The sequence below is a fragment of the Salvelinus namaycush genome, chromosome 34, assembly GCF_016432855.1.
Source record: "Salvelinus namaycush isolate Seneca chromosome 34, SaNama_1.0, whole genome shotgun sequence".
Lineage (NCBI taxonomy): Eukaryota > Metazoa > Chordata > Actinopteri > Salmoniformes > Salmonidae > Salvelinus > Salvelinus namaycush.
Window position 1 is genome coordinate 12,434,128 of NC_052340.1, and position 23,679 is coordinate 12,457,806.

The 23,679-nt window shown below is 48.2% G+C and overlaps 1 protein-coding gene across 4 annotated transcripts; it reads left to right on the forward strand.

Moving 5' to 3' along the window:
- Positions 1-38: 38 nt before the first annotated feature.
- Positions 39-23,225, forward strand: LOC120028243 (hypoxia-inducible factor 1-alpha-like). Of its 4 annotated transcripts, none has more exons than XM_038973414.1 (15): positions 39-186; positions 4,936-5,123; positions 5,305-5,462; positions 6,393-6,477; positions 6,574-6,689; positions 9,031-9,218; positions 11,003-11,109; positions 13,751-13,898; positions 14,041-14,246; positions 14,534-14,673; positions 14,795-14,887; positions 15,029-15,159; positions 15,462-15,573; positions 21,840-21,963; positions 22,154-23,225. In XM_038973414.1, exons 1-15 carry the CDS (start codon positions 155-157, stop codon positions 22,213-22,215), a joined length of 1,890 nt encoding a protein of 629 aa, XP_038829342.1. In that variant the 5' UTR covers positions 39-154; the 3' UTR covers positions 22,216-23,225. The 4 variants fall into 4 exon arrangements, with proteins under 4 accessions (XP_038829342.1, XP_038829343.1, XP_038829340.1 ...); XM_038973415.1 differs by having other exon boundaries at positions 155-186; positions 5,308-5,462; XM_038973412.1 differs by lacking the exon at positions 39-186 and adding an exon at positions 2,824-3,216.
- The last annotated feature ends 454 nt before the right edge of the window (positions 23,226-23,679 follow it).

Consider the following 23,679-nt stretch of genomic DNA (forward strand, 5'->3'; position numbering starts at 1 on the left):
CTTCCCTCTCATTGGCTAGAATGTCTGCCAAGGCGGAAGCCAGTCGGGATGAGGCGTTGTTGTTAGAGCTTTCTCGAGTCAAACAGTCTCAGCATAGAATTTAACAATAATAAAACAAATCAGAAGTCTGATCCTTGAAGTTTAAGTGTTTAATATGGATACGAAGGAAGAGCCTGTTGGACAACGGTAAGACATTTATAAATTAGTTATACATGTGCGTTTTCGGTTTCAATTAAACATCGTCGACATATTACAACTGTTCTTATAGCCTATTGTCTGCCGACTCAAATAACTTGGACATGCGCACGAATGTACAGATACGAGATATCAAAAAGTAAAATCAAATTTTTTTCAATTTTTCCCCAAGTCTTCTCCCAGGGGCGTCATGCACCCAAATCCGAGGGGGCACAAAGTATGTGCATTTTCAAACACCTGAAACGGCTTTTTCCTGCAATCTAGGGCCCAAAATCTTGCTTGCCTTTCTGAAGTCTACGAACCTTGCCAGCAGGCATGTGTAGCACATGGGGATGTGTGAAACGTATTCCTCAGCCACTTCAGACTTTAGCTAGTTTTTCAAGTGGCGCTGACTGGTAAGATGTTTTAGGGTGGCGGTCATGTGTGCTAGCAAGGCAGAGGTCCAGAGTTTGAGCCAGGTATGGTCCAAATCGGGATGAAGTGGTACTAGTTAAGCAAGCAACGTGACATCCTTTACACATGCCAGCTAAGATAATTGGACAAGCTAGCTACTCTAACTTGATTGATAGCCAGAAATGGCTTCTTGGTACCAAGTTATGAGGTTGGGATATTGGAAACCTAGCTGGGCTAGCTTAACCCAACTTGATCAAATTGTGGCTAGTAGTATTACAGAGAAATATATATATATATTTTTTACAGGACAAATCTGAGGGGGCCCTTACCCCTGTGCCCCCTATGGGCATGACACCTCTGTGTCTCTGCATTTAGATCTTGGCAGTGGAAATTGTGCAACAACTATTAGACAACCTTATTTAAGTATATATTTTACTACATAGTTTTGGTTGAGAGATTCTATATAGTTTAGGATAGGATTGAGCCTATCCAATTCACACATCTCAATATCAACTCATTTTGAGGCAGGATTAAATGAAGAGCCTAGTAAACCTGTAAAGTGTGGGGTTGAAGACGTCATTGACCTTATTCCAGGGGGGTAGAGAGGACAGGGTGGGTATAATTTGTGGAACGTTCCAAAAGGAATTTGTTTAAAAAACTTTGTAAAGTACAAGGTTTCCAACAAACAACGCATACAAAGTAGCATGATCAATTCACCTAGATAACTAGCTGCCGAATAGGCATCAACCCACCACGTAGCTTATTCTTAATGTTTGTCCATAGGCTCCAGAGTGAAGACAGACATTTTTCGGAATAAACGTGGTGAGTGAAAAACTTAATGAAATAGCCTACTCCCTACCCGGTATCTTATTCTGCCGCTATACAACTTTGTATGTGTTGTTTGTTGGCAACCTTGTTATTTACGTTTTTGGAACAGATTCCTGTTGGACCGTTCCACAAATTATACCCACCCGAGAGGACATTTTCCATTGGTTTTCATTCATGTTTCCCAGGTCAAATTGACACTGCCTACAGTCAGTCTTGCTGTTAGGACTCCAATTGCCATGGGTCACTTCACGTAGCCTACCAATATGCTGGGTAAATGCTCTGACGCTGCCCAAATGCTCTATCTAAATATTGATACGCCTCGCTTTCGATCTACGGTTTTGGAACCCTTTGGAGCCTACATTTTATATCGACGATAAACGATTTTCAAAAAGTAAAAGGTTAAAGAGAGGCCTAGTTCAGTCAATCTATATTTGGGTCGATTTACCTTAACCTTGAGATGTCTAAACTGAAGACCCACGGTGACAATATATTTTTAGGAAATTTCAGCTTGCAGTGCAGCATTGCTAACATCGGGTTGGCTGTTTACATTCATGACATTTGACGATGCGGACTGTGGCAGAAGTAATAAATAGATTGTTGTGGATTCTGTCACCAGGGACCTTGAGACACAACTCAAGTTCAGGGTAATTAGACCCAAATATAGATTTTGACTAAACTATGCCTGAACAACACATTTTATAGGGCTCTATCCTGTTCCTGTGGAGGGCTAAAACAGTCACACACACTTTTTTCCCCACAGTGTTGAAGTCGTCAGGCAAGCTCAGTGGGTCAACATTTCATTTCAGTGATTCCCCAACATCTTGTCAACATGTGCACCAAAAAATGTAGCAGATATCTCATACCAATCTGTCTGTATACATGTTTATCCTTAACAAGGCACAGGTGTCCTTTAGGTGTCAAAAATCTCTCAAATGTCAACTTGTGTAAAATATTTCCATTAATTCCTGTAATTTATGACAGTATTTGTATGGCCAAAATGGCATTCCTTGATATATACAATCATTTTTTCATGTTGTCTTGAGTGTTTGAGTTTAGGTCAATATATGGTCAAAAACCTCTCCAAATACAATTATGTTTTTAGACATATTCACAAAATATCTTGCACTCTCTTTTGTAAAATCGGTGATACTATCAAGAGCAGTGTGTGGTTTCCTTTTTCCTTCATAATTTCAAAAGCCAACAGTCTGGCTGAGAGGCTCCAGCTCACTCAAATACCCCTCCCCCACTCTAGCATACCAGCCACTGAGCTATGAAGATCCCAGGAGCAGAAAAGGAGCTGACTCCATTGAACTGACCAATCAGCAGTCAGGGGGCTTGGCAGGCAGTGCACTCTAACCCCTTAAACACAACAACTGTTACTTCAAAAGCAACTAGTGTATTATGGGACCGTATGGGTAAGCTGCAGTATTGCTGTGAGATAGGAGTGTGACGTCTTTGCCTATTTAATCTCAGAGTCTATACAAGACAGGAGATAGAAGCACAATCCTCTATTGACAAACAAAATATTATTTTGCATAGTGTGGGCTGTAGCATTTACTTTTAAATTGTTTGAATAATTGAATAACAATCAATCATGCACAATGCGCGGCCAGTGTTGGAGAAATGCAGAAAACCGCTCATCTGTAGCCCAAACCGTTCAAAACTAAAGACCGGGGCTGTAAATCAAGCTGCTTCACATACACCTAAAATAACTTTGCGGGACTGGGGTTGGGTTCAGGACCAGTTCTTGCGGGAGCAGGTGGGAGTCGGACAAGAAGTCAGCGGGAGCGGGTGGACGCGGTATGAAAAGCAGCCTGAGCGGGATATAGAAATCAGTCCCGTACTGTACTGTATTATCTACTGTGGTGTACTTTGATGTCCAAACTTGTGAAACATAGACTTCTATGATTGGTTCAGATTTTGTCTGGACCAACCAAATTTGGTCTTGCTTGGTAACAGAGCTCATTAAAATAATAGCCAGTATGTAGAATAATACCCAAATATGCAAAGGAGGATATTGCATATTTCTATCGTTTTGTGTACCTATTTAGGATACATCATGAAGAGAATGACATTCATATACATAATTATGCATTTCTGTGTTGTACAGATCAGGGACCCATGATGAAATTACATTACCGTATTTCTGTTACCAGGTGTAAATCCACGTTACTTACTGTAGTTCTGCACATACCTTTTGAATCTTTTTGAAAAACGTGGTCACATAAAAAAACGGAGGGAGATTTTATCAAAATTCTGTTACCAAACTTTGTATCTGCACAGTTGTTCCAGTAATGTTTTTTGTTGTTGTAACATTTTCAATGTAAATTGTTAAAGGTAGTCCTTGTGCGTAGAGTTGTATGGTTTGTTAAACTTTGAAATCAATGTTTTTTTGGCATACATTTTAAGTGAAAAATCAAAATTCTGTTACCATGGAAGTGCCCTTATGTTGCCTGTTACTTAGGCTAATACTTTGAGATCACATATCTGACCATATTAAAATCAAACCGAGCACGTTCTGTCACACCCTGGCCAATGACGAAACTCATTACTCTCACTTCATATTACCACAGCTGGTAAGGATCAATTACAGTTATTAAATAATCAATTACATTTTCTTTGGATAAACACAGATTGTGAGATGCTAAGGGACTGGGAGAACTCCTGAACCGTTTCACCCAGCCTGCAGTCATACATGGAGATACACATTGCTTCTGTTTAAACTTCCTGTGAAAAGCCAGGGGGAAAGAAGTGAGGGCACAATCTCAGAAGCTCTCTGAGACTATAGAGGACAGAGGGACAATGGAGGACACGAGGGGGGGGGGGGTCTGTTGATTGGGGTCAGATGCCATAAACGGGTTAACAGAGCCTGCCTGTATGTGCGAAGGAGGAAGCTAAGGGGAGGGAGGTAAGAGGAGATTAAGGGCTGTGGTTCAGGGAGGATCGTTTCCCTGCCCCCTCACAGACACAGTGTGAGACTCGGTGAGCACTTCAACTACACAAAGAGAAAACAATTTAGGAAATACATTTTTGTTCCATCTGTTTGTATGTGTGAGTTTGAATATTTGCCTATTTGCTTGTTCGGTTATGGAGGTGTGATAGAGTAAAGAGAGGATCAGAGACGTTTGATGAAGAAGAGTAATAAACGATGTTTGAATTTTGTTTGTCTGAGAAGGAAGTGAATATTACACTGTAGATAGTAAGTGAATATTACACTGTAGATAGTAAGTGGATGTTAATTATCTGGTTTGACTTTGTATACACAATGACTGACTACACAGAAAAAGTATATTGAAATGTGTGTTGAAAGGGTTTTGGGCGTTTTGTGATTTGTTAGAATTTCGCACATCGGAAAATTGGATTACATTTGTGAACGCAAGAAATCACAAAGGATTTATCTTCATGAACGAACACCTCCTCAGTATGCCTTGCTCCTACACCGCCTTGGTCTGTTCTACTTCTCTTCCTGATTCATCACTTCCTCACCACTCTCTCTCTCTCCCTCTTCCCTCTGTCCAGGTCGAGTACGGCTCAGCGGAAGGTGCGTTCCCGGGATGCGGCGCGCTGCAGGCGGAGTCTGGAGACGGAGCTGTTCTACGAGCTGGCCCACACCCTGCCCCTCCCCCGCAGAGTCTCCGCCGACCTGGACAAGGCCGCCATCATGAGGGTGACGCTCAGCTTCCTTCGCATGCACCACCTCCGCTCAGGTGGGCTCCCATTGGCCAGTCATGTCCGTGTCCTGTGAATGGTTGAGAGCCTACTTTCTGTACTACTTTCCAAGTAATAACCAACTCCCAAGATGGTGGTAGTCTAGACCCTTGAGTTGAAATGGTGGTGAAATGACGTAGGACGCGTGTATTTTCTAATGACGTGGGTTTTATGTCGTAGCAGGGGATACGAGTGAGGAGCGCGTCACAGATGGGGACGAGGACACGATGGATGGGTTCTACCCCCGGGCGTTGGCAGGCTTCATCATGGTGATGACAGAGGAGGGGGATATGATTTACCTGGGTGACAGCGTCGACAAACACCTGGGCATCCAACAGGTACATACAGCCGCACATGGTCTTGGTAACATCAGGGTCATGGGTTTGATTCCCACTGGGGCGATCCATATGAAAATGGATGCACTCGCTGTTGTAAGTCTCCTTGGATAAAAAGCATCTGCTTAATGGCATATAGTAGTACTATAGTAATATACAGTTCCACTGCTGTTGTGTGATTTTGTTTACAGTCAGTCTGTATCCACGAAGCTCTAATTGAGTATAGTCAAGTAGAATGAATCCGTTATAGACTTACTAGAATGTCGACTGCAGACTCGATACAAAAAGTGGATTCTCCCACTTAACGCATGGCAACGAGTAATGTTAATAATATTCAGTTATTAATGCATGTTTTACAACGTTTTTGTTCATGGCCTTTGATGAACAATTTGGTTGTCCAATTGGTTAGTTTTATGTTGCATAATTGATTTAACGGTTTGAAATCATGAGGCTTTTTGGTTTTTCAGTGTCTGACGTGAGTTAAACCACACGTGATATGTGTTCTTTATACATGCTTCCTTTTCTTCCTTCAAAACAGGCTGTGGTCTCTGAGAGCCCTCAAGTTCTACAGAAAAAAACAAGTCATCTCCCCCCCCCCCTTTCTTAGCTTATCTTTCTTTTTATTATTTGACATGCAGGCTTGTAGTACAATCATAGCCATTACAAATAATCATCCCACAATAGTGAAATGGGAGCTAAAAGTTTATGGTCCCCTAGATTACCCTGCGGAACAAATTTAAAAGTCTGGTTGGTTGGATTACCAAGAAAATGCAGACATCATCATGTTTGTAGAAGTTAGCAAATAGATGCAAGCTACGAAGCACCAGGTGTGATATTCTCGGATTTGCAGTGCAGCTTTTTCTAATCTGCAGTTCATGGAAAAGGCGCCTTGTGGCGTTGTATTGACATGGTTGTATTATTGTTGTTGTCCAGCTGGAGCTGCTGGGCCAGAGTGTGTATGACTTTGTCCACCCATGTGACCAAGAGGAGCTACGGGATCTCCTGGTGCCTAGGCCAGGTGAGACAAACTACCCTTTGTGTGTGTGTGTGTTCATCATGCATGCTCACACAGAGCTATAGGCCTAAAGCCTGGGACCTATTCTCTCCATCCCAGGTGTATTCAAGAAGAAACCAGTGCAGCAACACACAGAGATGACCTTCTTTCTCAGGATGAAGAGCACTCTGACTGTTAGAGGGCGCACTGTCAACATAAAGTCTGCCACCTGGAAGGTACGCCCCCCCCCCCCCCACACACACACACACAGCTGAGCCCTAATGAGCCACCAACACCCCAAGCCCCGTACACCTGCGTATTCCACACCTACATAGGGCGTTAGGCTTGGGCTGTATACCGGGGTATTTTGAAATATTCTATATCATCAATACCGTTAACTATTTGTAGCTTGTTTTTTCATAAATGTGAATATTTGTTTTTAAATAAATACCTGCAGTCAACTTGTGCACTAAGTTAATAGATAAAGCAGATCGCGTCCTTCATTTTGCCCGTTTCATTATTTTTTTCATTAAGAAGCGTTCCCCAAAGCAGTTGATTGAGCCAGTCAAATGTTATGTTGGTTTACAAAGAGCACACTGAGCAAATGGAAGCTTTGTGACATGACGTGAATATCGATTTTCACACTTGAAATGCACAACTAATGCTTGCTAGCAAAATATCTTATAACTATACATTTGACTATCTAAGATGTGCCATATCAATTCTCTTCAGCTCTGCATTTGGTTTGCTAACTTCCTCTCTAGCTAAGTTGCTAGCTTTCAAGATTTACAGCAGAGACGATCAATCCTCTCCTTGATCAAGATCCCCGTTGTCTAATATTTATTTTGTGCATGCAGAAAAATAGTAGCCTTTTGAGTATAACTCTATGAGCTGGGCTGTCTGTTCTTGCGATTCGTTTATGTCCGATTGCGCTTGTTAGCATTTAGCTAGTGTCCGCTATGGAGAGAGAGCGCATACAAGGGGCTGCTATAACGGTAATACCATGTACCCCGCTATGGTACAGGATTGGTATGAAGGGAAAGGTACAACTGACTAGGTATCCCCAACTGAAATGCGTCTTCCGCATTTAACCCAACCCCTCTGAATCAGAAGGTCTGGATATTGGCCAACCCTATTCGGGCCGTCTTTCACCATTCAGTGAGATTCATATGTTGCTGTTACCAGTGGCGTTGCTAAGACATTAGCGAAACATCCGAGCTATAAACATGAGATGTGTTTTGGATTCAGAAGGCCAGGACACTTAATCCAGCTGAAAGGTTAGGTAGGACAGTCTGGCTGGCCTAGATATCAGGGATCTGTCTCCATTCTAATGATGAGACGTGGGGATTAACCATATCTCTCTGGTTTATGAGTCTGGTTCTTTACTTAATCCAGCCTGCCACCCTGCCTTACTTTCTTTCCTATTGGAGCGACTATCATTGGTAGCATATATGGTGTCCCCTCACCTTCATTTCTCTCATTTCTGCTTGGCTCAGTGTCCAGCATCGAGAGGTTGATCCAGGGGATTACAGCTTTATTTTTGTGAAATTTATGCCGTTTTTGGGGAGTACATTTTTTTGACCTTTTAAAAATACTATTTTCCCTAACCTTAACCCCTAAACCTAACCTTAACTTAAAACTCTAAAACCTAACCCTTAAACTTTAAATATAATTTTAACAAATTCCGGACAAGAAAAAAGTGTTTTCCTACCTTGTCAGGGCGTTTAGGTGAATTGTTAGAACATTGCGGTCCTGATAAGGTCGTAAAACAAGTGCACACACACACACAGGGCAGGGGTCCATCAGTGACCATGACTGTCAGAAAGCCTTGGCCCAGTTATACTCTGGATTCCAGTAGAGGTGTGTGTGAACAGTGTTGACTCAGCATTTGTGTTATTGAGGTGAGTCTGTGTTCTCACTCTTGGCCGTGTTACAAGGGCATCACATCCCATTTGTATACTGCTGTTCCAGTATACTGCTGTTCCTCTCCATCTCTGGTTATTTGGTCTGCTCCAGAGCTCTGGTCTGAAGTAGTCCAGTGTATAGGGAATAGGGATCTGGTCTGAAGTAGTCCAGTGTATAGGGAATAGGGATCTGGTCTGAAGTAGTCCAGTGTATAGGGAATAGGGATCTGGTCTGAAGTAGTGCACTATATATAGGGATAGGCTGCCATTTGGGACGGAGCGTTCCTCTTGTATAGAATAATCCTTACATTCCTTTATTTTCTTCTAACACGCCATGTCAAGTCCCACTGTGAATGTTGCTTAACATAGTTATGTCTGCCCTGAATTGTCTCTGCAACAGGAATGGGCAACTAGCGGGCAGCCCGTGGCACAGCCCCCATTTTTTAAAGGCCCTCGTATCAATTTCCATACAACAAAAAAGCGAGCCAATGCGGCCCCTCATGATGAGTTGTGATTTTTTTGGTGCCCCCCACCCCCATCAAAGTTGCCCATCCCTGCTCGACAACATTCACATTGGGACTTATTGGTTCTGTTGCTCATGCATGTGCCCTGTTATGTAAATATGGATAGTCATGGTTATCAAACTAACCTTCCTGCACTCTGTGGCCCCCAGGTGCTGCACTGTACAGGCCACATGCGTGTGTGCTGCAGTGACGAGGACTCGTCACCTCCTGCAGGCAGCTTCATGACGGTGCTGTGTGAGCCCATCCCCCACCCGTCCAGTGTGGAGTTCCCTCTGGACCGCAGTACCTTCCTCACTCGACACAGCATGGACCTGCGCTTCACACACTGCGAGGGCAGGTGAGGCTGAGCAGACACACACACACACGGGGTGAATTCATTACGCCAATTCTGTTGCAAAACGTTTAGTCTGTTGAAAAACCTTTTGCGACAGAAACCATTTAATCCAAACACTCTTCAACGTGACGTATAAGCTGTTTCATTCTTAAATGGAAGTAGTTCATTTAAATGTGCTAGTTTCCACAAGTTGCCGTTCCAATATGACAAGTCTGAAGTATTGGGCACAAGCTGCACATCTATAAATGATCAATTCTTCCATGCTCTAAAGCAGGGTTTCCCAACCACCCTCCTGGGGGCACCTTTTGGTTTTTGCCCTAGCACTACACAGCTGATACAAATAACCAAGTCATCATCAAGCTTTGATTATTTGAATCAGCTGTGTAGTGTTAGGGGCAAAACACTAAAACGTGCACCCAGGGGGGAGGGGGGCCCAGGACCAAGTTTGGGGAAACCCTGGGGCTCCATCCAAATCTTTCCAGAAAGAGACACGACTGAACAACAATTTTCATTTGAGAACAAAACGTAACTCAACAGCATTTGAAGTAAACAGTTTCGGTTGCAAAACGTTTTGCAATAGAATTGGCCGTAATGGATACACCCATGATTAAACGAGACTGAACGCTACACTCACTTTTAGGCTAATACACACATGCATAGCAACAGAAACCTCGCACACAAACACACACCCACATACACACTCTGTAAAGGGGATTGTGAAATGAATAAAAGCAGGGGTTGGAAACGGTTCAGGGAAAAGAGTGAACTAATTAGAGGGAAGGAAACAGAACCGGAAACGAAAGTGATCTCTAGGGTTTCGAAAGAGAAAAGTTATTTTAAAATCATGAGAAACGGGTAATAATATGAATTTATTGATTTTTTTATTTTTTTCAAAAATAATCACAATATCTATTATATAATTCTGTTATTCAGTGAAGTTCTGATGCTAGTAATAGCCTAAACACATTCCAAGTCATGCCATGATGTTCAGGACATCAAGCCACCTAAAAGTTCACCCCTCTGTCTCGATCTCTCCCTACCCGTTATATTTTGGTTCCAACCCCTGAATAAAAGAGAAGAGTAGTCGCGGTTATAGTCAATCATAAATCAATTCGGTTTCATACAAGTTTCAACGGGAGACAGCCTCCAGCATAGAAAAAGTCTGCCTGGCCTCCTCGGAGAAGGCCCTTATATCCACTATCAGCAGACAACTGTTCTGTCTTCAAGGTCACTAAATCTTCTGACTCCAACTAAGACCGTAGCCTTAGCCACTGTCGACACAGATTACCAGAAAGTATACCATCAGCACTTAAACAGGTCAAAGGTCTAAGAAGTAAAAGGATATCAGTAGTCAGTTACAACATAATTATAGACTAACAGAAGAAAACTACTTAACCAAACATGGAGTTAACATGGGGGTACATGGCTAATTCCGGCTTCACCTCCCAGGGGAATGCCTCGGTCCACGTCTCTCCGCTTATACAATTATATTTAGAACATATCATTAACAAATCAAGTACAGAAAATCGTGAATGAAATATTTTCCCACTACACACAAACAAACAGACCGCTGGAGATGGCCATCCCCATACCATGGGAAAGTTTATAACCATTGTTTGTTGCCTACTCTGTGGGGCTCATTACAATAACTCATAACTTAATCTGCTGGGGTAAATGAATCATTTTATACCATTCCCTCTTGCAAAACTACCATACTGCATCATCGATGGGTTGTTGACTACAAGCTGACCTCTGACCCCCTCCTTCTGTATCCACTGTGTTGCCAGGGTGGCAGAGCTAGTGGGATATGAGCCAGAAGATCTGATTGGCAAATCTGCCTACGAATTCCATCATGCCCTGGACTCGGATCATGTGACCAAGAGCCTGCACATCCGTGAGTCTCTGAGCAGGGTGTGTGTGTATTGTAGGTGGAAGGGCCCATGCTAAAACATTGGTTTCACCGAGCTAGTCTCCTTTGTAACATTATCATGTGACATATAACAGTTCCGTGAGAGTCAGTGTAACACTGTAAGGCGTTATGCCGGTGAGTGACACTTAAGTAAAATAACTCTGTGTGAGTACTGGGGACGACGTGTTGTTGTGACAGCTGTTGTCAGGCGGACTTGCTACTGCTCAGCCTTTCCTCCTGAGTGTCTGGGAAGCAGACTGAACAGTAAGGACAGAGGATTGGACAAATACCACTACTGCTAGACTGCGTGAATACATGGGGTGTTTCTCAATTTGCGTACTACTGTGAGAAGCGCTTACACTCCCCCTACTGTATTGCCTCACGCTGCACCTCCCATTCACTGAAACCTTCTTTCAGCCAGCAAAAATAGAGACGAGACCACACAGGCAAAAATGACCTAAAAGTATTGTTGTGCAAGGTAGATGTCAATTCTTTGTGGGTAGCTAGCTAACAATTGTTCGTGACTATCGGGCTAGCTAACAGTAGTGTCAAGTGCAGCGTCTGTTTGCTCCTCATTACACACCACGGACCAACAAATATTCTTTACATCAACAACATAGGAATCACTACAAAACTTATTGTATGACCTCTTATACACTATATTAGGCCCAGCCATTGGAACTTTGGTTTTCCTAGAAATGGCTACTATATTGTGATCCCTACATCTGATGGATCTGGATACTGCTTTCAAGCACATTTCTGCAGCATTAGTAAAGATGTGATCAATACATGTTGATAATTTAATTCCTGTGCTGTTTGTAACTACCCTGGTAGGTTGACTGACAACCTGAACCAGGTTGCAGGCACTGGTTACAGTTTGAAGCTTTTTCTTGAGTGGGCAGCTTGATGAAAGCCAGTCCATATTTAAATCACCCAGAAAATATACCTCTCTGTTGATATCGCACACATTATCAAGCATTTTACACATATTATCCAGATACTGACTGTTAGCACTTGGTGGTCTATAGCAACTTCCCAGCAGAAGGGGCTTTAGGTGAGGCAGATGAACCTGTAGCCATATTACTAGTATTTATATTAACAGTATTTAACATGAGATCCTCTCTAATCTTTACAGGAATGTGGTTCTGAATATAAACAGAAACACCTCCACCATTGGCATTTCTATATTTTCTATAAAAGTTATAACCTTGTATTGCTACCACTATCGTCAAAGGTATTATCGAAGTGAGTTTCAGAGATAGTCAGAATATGAATGTCATCTGTTACTAGCAAATTATTGATTTCATAAACCTTGTTTCTTAAGCTATGTATGTTAACGTGGGCTATTTTGAGAACTTTTCTTTTGGGATGCTTCCTTGTTTTCATTTGTTTACAGGGAAGCTCAGCAGAAGTAGATATGCTCATGTTATTTATGTTAGTGCAGGGTGAGCTGCACACAGTGGACTTCCTCCTAGGGCACACCGTCTCAGTGGTAACAGTATAAATCTGGTTCATAGGCACATGATTACTGCATACAATAGCTGTAGGATCAACAGAGGCATTCAGGGCAGTAAGAGGGACAGATTAGGTTACTTACATTGTGTCTACCAACGCCGCTGGTGTAATGTCCATTTGCTGAAGCATTATGACAACTCTGCGACACAATGGTAGGGATTAACTGAGCTGGGCTTGGGTCATTGATAAGTCATTGTCTCAACACAGCCTTATAATGCTGTGAAAGGATCCAGGAACCCAAACGATTTGGGTGGATCCCATCCTCCTTATAAAATGTGTTTGGTTTCCGAAAGGTATCGGAATTGTCAACAAAAGTTACACACATTGAGCTGCAATAATCACGTAGCCAGTTGTGAAGAGAAAGAATCCTGCTAAAGCGTTCAATACCGCGATTCAGAACCAGATATGATCAGAGAGGCCACAGGGCCAGATATGATCAGAGAGGCCACAGGGCCAGATATGATCAGAGAGGCCACAGGGCCAGATATGATCAGAGAGGCCACAGGGCCAGATATGATCAGAGAGGCCACAGGGCCAGATATGATCAGAGAGGCCACAGGGCCAGATATGATCAGAGAGGCCACAGGGCCAGATATGATCAGAGAGGCCACAGGGCCAGATATGATCAGAGAGGCCACAGGGCCAGATATGATCAGAGAGGCCACAGGGCCAGATATGATCAGAGAGGCCACAGGGCCAGATATGATCAGAGAGGCCACAGGGCCAGATATGATCAGAGAGGCCACAGGGCCAGATATGATCAGAGAGGCCACAGGGCCAGATATGATCAGAGAGGCCACAGGGCCAGATATGATGGGTCTTCTATTAGTGTCTAGCAGAGAGTCAGTCAGCTCTTTTAAAATCCAGTTTCAACTGTTCAGAGCTGCCCTTCATAATGTCATTAAAACCCACATGGACACCTGACGTAGGACATTCGGGAGCAGCTTAGTAATGTCATTTACTCCACCTCCGGGAAAGGACATTGATTTATGAGCCGTGCTCGGCCTTTTAAGAGTGCTATAGTGAAGTGGTCAACTTGAAGTGTGCCTGTGGGTGTGTGCGCGTGTTTGTCTGTGTACATTGATATGTCCACTCTCCCCACCCATCCCAGTTCTGTCTAAAGGCCAGGTGTGCACCAGCCAATACCGTTTCCTGGCTAAGAGTGGGGGCTTTGTGTGGGCAGAGACCCAGGCTACAGTCATCTACAACAACAAGACCTCTCAACCAGAGGCTGTGGTCTGTCTTAACTTTATCCTCAGGTAATGCCCCACCACCTCTACTCTCATCTCCTTTTTCATGACACATACGTTCACCCCTTTCCATTCTCCCTACCCTACATAATCTCTTTCTGTCTGTCTCTCTCTGCCTATCTATCGCTCTTTCTCTCTCTCTCTCTCTCAGTGTGGTGGAGCAGGCAGATGTGGTGTTCTCAGTAGAGCAGACTGGCTGTGGGCTGAAGAGTGATCCTGTCTCTGAGGCCTCAGAGGAGACCTTGTGTGACAGTGACAACAGCAGCAGTGGAGAGCTCTTCCAACAGCTGAAGGAGAACCCAGAGGACCTCCTCCAACTGGCCCCTGTCTCAGGAGACCCCATCGTACCCGTCACAGGTCATCCTCACACTTTAATTCACACCTTAGTACTGTACCATCTTGTGGTTAGTGTCTCCCCTGAGGTTGGGAGTTTGATCCCCGGGTCGAGTACCAAAAGATTCTAGGGCCTGAGGCGGACCTGCGACAGACTAGTGTACTAGTAGATCAAGCTGCCTCACGTGGCAGCCTCCTGCCCTATGGGCCATTCTGGCTCAGACAGGGCTGGCTTACTACATATTCATTCACTGTCATAAGTGCTCAAAAGACTGTTTATGTTTGCGACTTGTGTGTCTGTGTTTCTGCAGACTTTGCGGAGCTGTCGTTCAGCCTTCCATCAAGCCCTGACTCCGCCCCAGTTTTCCCACAGGACCTGTGCACCCCCGAGCTGTGGACGCTCCTGTCACCCATATTCGACAAGTCCACCTCATCACCAACACCAGCACTGGTAAGAACTTTAGTTGATTCTTAAATGTCAGTGAGGATACAGTATCTCCTTAGAGTCTATAACATATGAACCCGGTGTGTTCTCACTGATGAGAAGTCCACTATATATCTGTCCTCGTCAGATCCCCATTGAGGAGCTGCCAATAGAGGATGAGGTGGAGAAGTTGTTTGCCGTCTGTCCAGAAGAGGTCGTGCAGAAGGAAGACCAGCCTGAGGTACATGCAGAACACAGCCGAACACTTAATGATGAGCATAGTTCTTTCCTATTTCTTCAATAAGTCAAACTATTTTGAGAGGGAAATTAGGAAGAGGGAGCCTATACCTGTGATTGAGCAGTCTGTCTCCTGTGCTGGCAGGACATGGAAGTGGTTGATCTGGACATGCTGGCTCCGTATATCTCCATGGATGATGATTTCCTGCTCAGCGTCCAGCTCCCTGAGCCCCCTGACAGCCCCTCCCCAGAGCCCCCCACTGCTACCAGGAAACGGTAAAAATCTATTCTACTCTACTGAACCACTGCTGTCTGGGTCACACCAGTGAGAGAGACGAGACGCCCGGTTGGATTGAGTGTTTGAGTGACAGACAGTAGTTTTGGAGTGACAGACAGTGGTGTTGGGTGTTTTGGAGTGACAGACAGTGGTGTTGGGTGTTTTGGAGTGACAGACAGTGGTGTTGGGTGTTTTGGAGTGACAGTGGTGTTGGGTGTTTTGGAGTGACAGACAGTGGTGTTGGGTGTTTTGGAGTGAAAGTGTTGCTGAATGTTAACGTTCCTAACTGTAACTTCCACAGGAGCCATGAGCAGGATGAAGACATGCCCTCCCAGCTGATGAGTCAGGACAAGAGACTGAGACACTCGGTGTCTCCCATCGAGCAGGAACTGCTTCTCAGCTACACCCTACTGGTGAGGATGGGGTTTAGGGTGGGGTGAGGAGGGGAGGGGAGGGGGGTTTAGGGTGGGGTGAGGAGGGGAGGGGAGGGGGGTTTAGGGTGGGGTGAGGAGGGGAGGGGAGGGGGGTTTAGGGTGGGGTGAGGAGGGGAGGGGAGGGGGGTTTAGGGTGGGGTGAGGAGGGGAGGGGGGTGGGGTGAGGAGGGGAGGGGAGGGGGGTTTAGGGTGGGGTGAGGAAGGGGGTTTAGGGTTGGGTGAGGAAGGGGTTTCAGGTGAGGAAGGGGGTTTAGGGTTGGGTGAGGAAGGGGTTTTAGGGTTGGGTGAGGAAGGGGGTTTAGGGTTGGGTGAGGAGGGGGGTTTAGGGTTGGGTGAGGAGGGGGGTTTAGGGTTGGGTGAGGAGGGGGGTTTAGGGTTGGGTGAGGAGGGGGGTTTAGGGTTGGGTGAGGAGGGGGGTTTAGGGTTGGGTGAGGAAGGGGGTTTAGGGTTGGGTGAGGAAGGGGTTTAGGGTTGGGTGAGGAAGGGGTTTAGGGTTGGGTGAGGAGGGGGGTTTAGGGTTGGGTGAGGAGGGGGGTTTAGGGTTGGGTGAGGAGGGGGGTTTAGGGTTGGGTGAGGAAGGGGGTTTAGGGTTGGGTGAGGAAGGGGGTTTAGGGTTGGGTGAGGAAGGGGGTTTAGGGTTGGGTGAGGAAGGGGGTTTAGGGTTGGGTGAGGAGGGGGGTTTAGGGTTGGGTGAGGAAGGGGTTTAGGGTTGGGTGAGGAGGGGGGTTTAGGGTTGGGTGAGGAGGGGGGTTTAGGGTTGGGTGAGGAAGGGGGTTTAGGGTTGGGTGAGGAAGGGGGTTAGGGTTGGGTGAGGAAGGGGGTTTAGGGTTGGGTGAGGAAGGGGGTTTAGGGTTGGGTGAGGAAGGGGGTTAGGGTTGGGTGAGGAAGGGGGTTAGGGTTGGGTGAGGAAGGGGGTTAGGGTTGGGTGAGGAAGGGGGTTAGGGTTGGGTGAGGAAGGGGGTTTAGGGTTGGGTGAGGAAGGGGGTTTAGGGTTGGGTGAGGAAGGGGGTTTAGGGTTGGGTGAGGAAGGGGGTTTAGGGTTGGGTGAGGAAGGGGGTTTAGGGTTGGGTGAGGAAGGGGGTTTAGGGTTGGGTGAGGAAGGGGGTTAGGGTTGGGTGAGGAAGGGGGTTTAGGGTTGGGTGAGGAAGGGGTTTAGGGTTGGGTGAGGAGGGGGTTTAGGGTTGGGTGAGGAAGGGGTTTAGGGTTGGGTGAGGAAGGGGTTTAGGGTGGGGTGAGGAAGGGGGTTTAGGGTTGGGTGAGGAGGGGGGTTTAGGGTTGGGTGAGGAAGGGGTTTTAGGGTTGGGTGAGGAAGGGGTTTAGGGTTGGGTGAGGAAGGGGTTTAGGGTTGGGTGAGGAGGGGAGGGGAGGGGGGTTTAGGGTGGGGTGAGGAGGGGAGGGGAGGGGGGTTTAGGGTGGGGTGAGGAGGGGAGGGGGGTTTAGGGTGGGGTGAGGAGGGGAGGGGGGTTTAGGGTGGGGTGAGGAAGGGGGTTTAGGGTTGGGTGAGGAAGGGGTTTCAGGTGAGGAAGGGGGTTTAGGGTTGGGTGAGGAAGGGGGTTTAGGGTTGGGTGAGGAGGGGGGTTTAGGGTTGGGTGAGGGGGGTTTAGGGTTGGGTGAGGGGGGTTTAGGGTTGGGTGAGGGGGGTTTAGGGTTGGGTGAGGAGGGGGGTTTAGGGTTGGGTGAGGAGGGGGGTTTAGGGTTGGGTGAGGGGGGTTTAGGGTTGGGTGAGGGGGGTTTAGGGTTGGGTGAGGAAGGGGGTTTAGGGTTGGGTGAGGAGGGGGGTTTAGGGTTGGGTGAGGAAGGGGTTTAGGGTTGGGTGAGGAGGAAGGGGTTTAGGGTTGGGTGAGGAGGGGGGTTTAGGGTTGGGTGAGGAGGGGGGTTTAGGGTTGGGTGAGGAGGGGGGTTTAGGGTTGGGTGAGGAAGGGGGTTTAGGGTTGGGTGAGGAGGGGGGTTTAGGGTTGGGTGAGGAAGGGGGTTTAGGGTTGGGTGAGGAAGGGGTTTAGGGTTGGGTGAGGAGGGGGGTTTAGGGTTGGGTGAGGAAGGGGTTTAGGGTTGGGTGAGGAGGGGGGTTTAGGGTTGGGTGAGGAGGGGGGTTTAGGGTTGGGTGAGGAAGGGGTTTAGGGTTGGGTGAGGAGGGGGGTTTAGGGTTGGGTGAGGAGGGGGGTTTAGGGTTGGGTGAGGAAGGGGGTTAGGGTTGGGTGAGGAAGGGGGTTAGGGTTGGGTGAGGAAGGGGGTTTAGGGTTGGGTGAGGAAGGGGGTTAGGGTTGGGTGAGGAAGGGGGTTTAGGGTTGGGTGAGGAAGGGGGTTTAGGGTTGGGTGAGGAGGGGGGTTTAGGGTTGGGTGAGGAAGGGGTTTAGGGTTGGGTGAGGAAGGGGGTTTAGGGTTGGGTGAGGAAGGGGGTTTAGGGTTGGGTGAGGAGGGGGTTTAGGGTTGGGTGAGGAAGGGGTTTAGGGTTGGGTGAGGAGGGGGGTTTAGGGTGGGGTGAGGAAGGGGGTTTAGGGTGGGGTGAGGAAGGGGGTTAGGGTTGGGTGAGGAGGGGGGTTTAGGGTTGGGTGAGGAGGGGGGTTTAGGGTTGGGTGAGGAGGGGGGTTTAGGGTTGGGTGAGGAAGGGGTTTAGGGTTGGGTGAGGAGGGGGTTTTAGGGTTGGGTGAGGAGGGGAGGGGAGGGGGGTTTAGGGTGGGGTGAGGAGGGGAGGGGGGTTTAGGGTGGGGTGAGGAAGGGGGTTTAGGGTTGGGTGAGGAAGGGGGTTTAGGGTTGGGTGAGGAAGGGGTTTCAGGTGAGGAAGGGGGTTTAGGGTTGGGTGAGGGGGGTTTAGGGTTGGGTGAGGAAGGGGGTTTAGGGTTGGGTGAGGAAGGGGGTTTAGGGTTGGGTGAGGAAGGGGGTTTAGGGTTGGGTGAGGAAGGGGGTTTAGGGTTGGGTGAGGAGGGGGGTTTAGGGTTGGGTGAGGAAGGGGTTTAGGGTTGGGTGAGGAGGGGGGTTTAGGGTTGGGTGAGGAAGGGGGTTTAGGGTTGGGTGAGGAGGGGGGTTTAGGGTTGGGTGAGGAAGGGGGTTTAGGGTTGGGTGAGGAGGGGGGTTTAGGGTTGGGTGAGGAGGGGGGTTTAGGGTTGGGTGAGGAAGGGGGTTTAGGGTTGGGTGAGGAAGGGGGTTAGGGTTGGGTGAGGAAGGGGGTTAGGGTTGGGTGAGGAAGGGGGTTTAGGGTTGGGTGAGGAAGGGGGTTTAGGGTTGGGTGAGGAAGGGGGTTTAGGGTTGGGTGAGGAGGGGGGTTTAGGGTTGGGTGAGGAGGGGGGTTTAGGGTTGGGTGAGGAAGGGGGTTTAGGGTTGGGTGAGGAAGGGGGTTAGGGTTGGGTGAGGAAGGGGGTTAGGGTTGGGTGAGGAAGGGGGTTAGGGTTGGGTGAGGAAGGGGGTTAGGGTTGGGTGAGGAAGGGGGTTTAGGGTTGGGTGAGGAAGGGGGTTTAGGGTTGGGTGAGGAAGGGGGTTTAGGGTGGGGTGAGGAAGGGGGTTTAGGGTGGGGTGAGGAAGGGGGTTTAGGGTGGGGTGAGGAAGGGGGGTTTAGGGTTGGGTGAGGAAGGGGGTTAGGGTTGGGTGAGGAAGGGGGTTTAGGGTTGGGTGAGGAAGGGGGTTTAGGGTTGGGTGAGGAAGGGGTTTAGGGTTGGGTGAGGAAGGGGGTTAGGGTTGGGTGAGGAAGGGGGTTAGGGTTGGGTGAGGAAGGGGGTTAGGGTTGGGTGAGGAAGGGGGTTAGGGTTGGGTGAGGAAGGGGGTTAGGGTTGGGTGAGGAGGGGGGTTTAGGGTTGGGTGAGGAAGGGGGTTTAGGGTGGGGTGAGGAAGGGGGTTTAGGGTTGGGTGAGGAAGGGGTTTAGGGTTGGGTGAGGAGGGGGGTTTAGGGTTGGGTGAGGAGGGGGGTTTAGGGTTGGGTGAGGAAGGGGTTTAGGGTTGGGTGAGGAGGGGGGTTTAGGGTTGGGTGAGGAGGGGGGTTTAGGGTTGGGTGAGGAAGGGGTTTAGGGTTGGGTGAGGAGGGGGTTTTAGGGTTGGGTGAGGAAGGGGGTTTAGGGTTGGGTGAGGAAGGGGGTTAGGGTTGGGTGAGGAAGGGGGTTAGGGTTGGGTGAGGAAGGGGGTTAGGGTTGGGTGAGGGGGGTTTAGGGTTGGGTGAGGAAGGGGGTTTAGGGTTGGGTGAGGAAGGGGGTTTAGGGTTGGGTGAGGAAGGGGGTTTAGGGTTGGGTGAGGAAGGGGTTTAGGGTTGGGTGAGGAAGGGGGTTTAGGGTTGGGTGAGGAAGGGGGTTTAGGGTTGGGTGAGGAAGGGGTTTAGGGTTGGGTGAGGAGGGGGGTTTAGGGTGGGGTGAGGAAGGGGGTTTAGGGTGGGGTGAGGAAGGGGGTTAGGGTTGGGTGAGGAGGGGGGTTAGGGTTGGGTGAGGAGGGGGGTTTAGGGTTGGGTGGGGAGGGGGGTTTAGGGTTGGGTGAGGAAGGGGTTTAGGGTTGGGTGAGGAGGGGGGTTTAGGGTTGGGTGAGGAAGGGGTTTAGGGTTGGGTGAGGAGGGGGTTTTAGGGTTGGGTGAGGAGGGGAGGGGAGGGGGGTTTAGGGTGGGGTGAGGAGGGGAGGGGGGTTTAGGGTGGGGTGAGGAAGGGGGTTTAGGGTTGGGTGAGGAAGGGGGTTTAGGGTTGGGTGAGGAAGGGGTTTCAGGTGAGGAAGGGGGTTTAGGGTTGGGTGAGGGGGGTTTAGGGTTGGGTGAGGAAGGGGGTTTAGGGTTGGGTGAGGAAGGGGGTTTAGGGTTGGGTGAGGAAGGGGGTTTAGGGTTGGGTGAGGAAGGGGGTTTAGGGTTGGGTGAGGAGGGGGGTTTAGGGTTGGGTGAGGAAGGGGTTTAGGGTTGGGTGAGGAGGGGGGTTTAGGGTTGGGTGAGGAAGGGGGTTTAGGGTTGGGTGAGGAGGGGGGTTTAGGGTTGGGTGAGGAAGGGGGTTTAGGGTTGGGTGAGGAGGGGGGTTTAGGGTTGGGTGAGGAAGGGGTTTAGGGTTGGGTGAGGAAGGGGTTTAGGGTTGGGTGAGGAGGGGGGTTTAGGGTTGGGTGAGGAAGGGGGTTAGGGTTGGGTGAGGAAGGGGGTTAGGGTTGGGTGAGGAAGGGGGTTTAGGGTTGGGTGAGGAAGGGGGTTTAGGGTTGGGTGAGGAAGGGGGTTTAGGGTTGGGTGAGGAGGGGGGTTTAGGGTTGGGTGAGGAGGGGGGTTTAGGGTTGGGTGAGGAAGGGGGTTTAGGGTTGGGTGAGGAGGGGGGTTTAGGGTTGGGTGAGGAAGGGGGTTAGGGTTGGGTGAGGAAGGGGGTTAGGGTTGGGTGAGGAAGGGGGTTAGGGTTGGGTGAGGAAGGGGGTTTAGGGTTGGGTGAGGAAGGGGGTTTAGGGTTGGGTGAGGAAGGGGGTTTAGGGTGGGGTGAGGAAGGGGGTTTAGGGTGGGGTGAGGAAGGGGGGTTTAGGGTTGGGTGAGGAAGGGGGTTAGGGTTGGGTGAGGAAGGGGGTTTAGGGTTGGGTGAGGAAGGGGGTTTAGGGTTGGGTGAGGAGGGGGGTTTAGGGTTGGGTGAGGAAGGGGGTTAGGGTTGGGTGAGGAAGGGGGTTAGGGTTGGGTGAGGAAGGGGGTTAGGGTTGGGTGAGGAAGGGGGTTAGGGTTGGGTGAGGAAGGGGGTTAGGGTTGGGTGAGGAAGGGGGTTAGGGTTGGGTGAGGAGGGGGGTTTAGGGTTGGGTGAGGAAGGGGGTTTAGGGTGGGGTGAGGAAGGGGGTTAGGGTTGGGTGAGGAGGGGGGTTTAGGGTTGGGTGAGGAAGGGGTTTAGGGTTGGGTGAGGAGGGGGGTTTAGGGTTGGGTGAGGAGGGGGGTTTAGGGTTGGGTGAGGAGGGGGGTTTAGGGTTGGGTGAGGAGGGGGGTTTAGGGTTGGGTGAGGAAGGGGTTTAGGGTTGGGTGAGGAGGGGGTTTTAGGGTTGGGTGAGGAAGGGGTTTAGGGTTGGGTGAGGAAGGGGTTTAGGGTTGGGTGAGGAAGGGGTTTAGGGTTGGGTGAGGAAGGGGTTTAGGGTTGGGTGAGGAAGGGGTTTAGGGTTGGGTGAGGAGGGGGGTTTAGGGTTGGGTGAGGAAGGGGGTTTAGGGTTGGGTGAGGAAGGGGGTTAGGGTTGGGTGAGGAGGGGAGGGGAGGGGGCTTAGGGTGAGAGTTGGGGAGGGTGTATGAAATTACTTAATGAACAATGATGTGCTATTAAAGTTGAAACTGTGTGTGTGTGTGTTTCAGGACTGCCTGGAGGATATAGACAGCCCAGAGTTGGAGCTGGGGCCACACACCCGCAGGCGGAGTCAACTGCTGACGGACAGGGACCCCATCCTCGGGGAAGCCCAGGGACAATGTGACACTGCAGGTACAAACACACGGACATGCGTCATGGTACTACTGTATCTTAGGCAAATATTTAGGCTTCATGTGTGGCATTTGCATGCTATGTCATACTGTACCTACCAAATGCACTCTTGCTAATATCTACTGAAATAGGTGATGACCAATCCAACTCAGTTCTCCTCCTCTTCCCCTTCTCTCATGTTCTCCCCCAGCCTTGATGAGGGACCTCTTCTTGTGCCGCCCACCTGACCCCCTGACCTCCTCTCTGACTTGAGGAAGCAGCTGCCAATCATCCCCTGCCAGCTGCGGAGTTCTGAGATCATGGCGCCTCAACAGGATTCACACACTCCCCAACCAGACGCGCGCATTCTCTCTGCCAGCGCCTCCAACTCAGACTTCGTCACGCTGGCCAGCTATGTCCACAACAACAACAGCCTACTATGGTTTTCTGCAAGGATGCCTGTAGCTTAAGAAACCTTGTTCCTCCTCTTCTCCCCACTTTGTATTTCTCATGTTCTAGGGGGCAGGTGGCAGTACTAGGTTTAGCCCCCCCTCCCCTCTCATTCAGGGTTGATAAAAGTGTTCTCCTCAGTTCTTGCGAACACTTGTAGACTTTAGTCTAAACACTACACTTGACCCAATGGTGCTTCCGAGGTCAGAACAGACTCAAAAAACACACGCACAAATCAAGCTTAAGACACACACGTCCAGTAAATCTGAGAGTGGTGTTTTAGGACACAGCGACGACCCTTCAGTTGGTCTACTGTTCTTCAGTACGGTATGTGGACCTTTGGGTTTATTATTATGATATTATTTTGTAACAAACGCACAACGGTTGTAAGATATTCCAATATTACCTCAGAACGATCGTCTATGGGTCATTTTTATAAGGAAGGATCAAATGAATTACTAACATCCTAAGCCATTGCTATTGACCAGTTGGATGCAGTACTCAGGCAGTTGTTGCCTCAACAGATGAGCTGTATGTCAAGTACTCGACTGCCATCTCTTTCCAACCAAACAGGCAAATTATTTCAGTGGCATCTTTTTACTTAGTATTTTATATACTTTACATGCTAGACTTTAGAAAGAAAAAAAACATGTATTAAATGAATGTTTTGTATGCTCGCTTATGGACTATTATTGTATAAACCGCAGTGTTTTCGTTGCTTTTATCATGTATTTCTAGGTGGTGCAAGATCTTGTCATATTCAAGCAGTAATTATTTCTTTTCGGAATATGGTTGCTGTTTTGCAAATTCAGTGGATAAAATATCTGATATACGCCTTTTGCGCATTCATTTCACGTACTGTAGAAATGATTACTTAACATCTTATCAATTACTCCCCCGTTGTTGTCTTTAATGTAAAGAAATACTGCCATCTTGTGGTGTTTATGGTAGATTCATATTTTCGTAGTGCAGGTTGCTGCCTGACTTCGGATTGCAGCATGTTTCTTTACTTGATATTTAATAATGCTCCTTTGTTTCCCCCCAAAAACCCAAGCTAATCTCGGAAACCCAGAACTAAAAAATCTCAGTTATGTTACATGCGTCTGTCCACGAGAGATTAGGTTACTTCTGACCTAGTTTTATTCAGTTAATGTAAAGTTTATGCAGTACCCCCAGACTAGTTATAAATTGTGTAACGGTGTAGTCTACACATTAGTCGCTCTAAACACAGCACACCATGTGTAAATGGCATCACCTTTAAGTTTGGCGGTGCCAAATAAGTTGAAC

What these genes read in the sequence shown, in the direction of transcription:
- LOC120028243 (XM_038973412.1), top strand. Translation starts at nt 3,011, where the DNA reads ATGCACAATGCGCGGCCAGTGTTGGAGAAATGCAGAAAACCGCTCATC. An exon ending in CATGCACCACCTCCGCTCAG is followed by an intron (nt 5,124 to 5,304) that starts GTGGGCTCCCAT and finishes TTTATGTCGTAG; the next exon opens with CAGGGGATACGAGTGAGGAG. An exon ending in TAAAGTCTGCCACCTGGAAG is followed by an intron (nt 6,690 to 9,030) that starts GTACGCCCCCCC and finishes TGTGGCCCCCAG; the next exon opens with GTGCTGCACTGTACAGGCCA.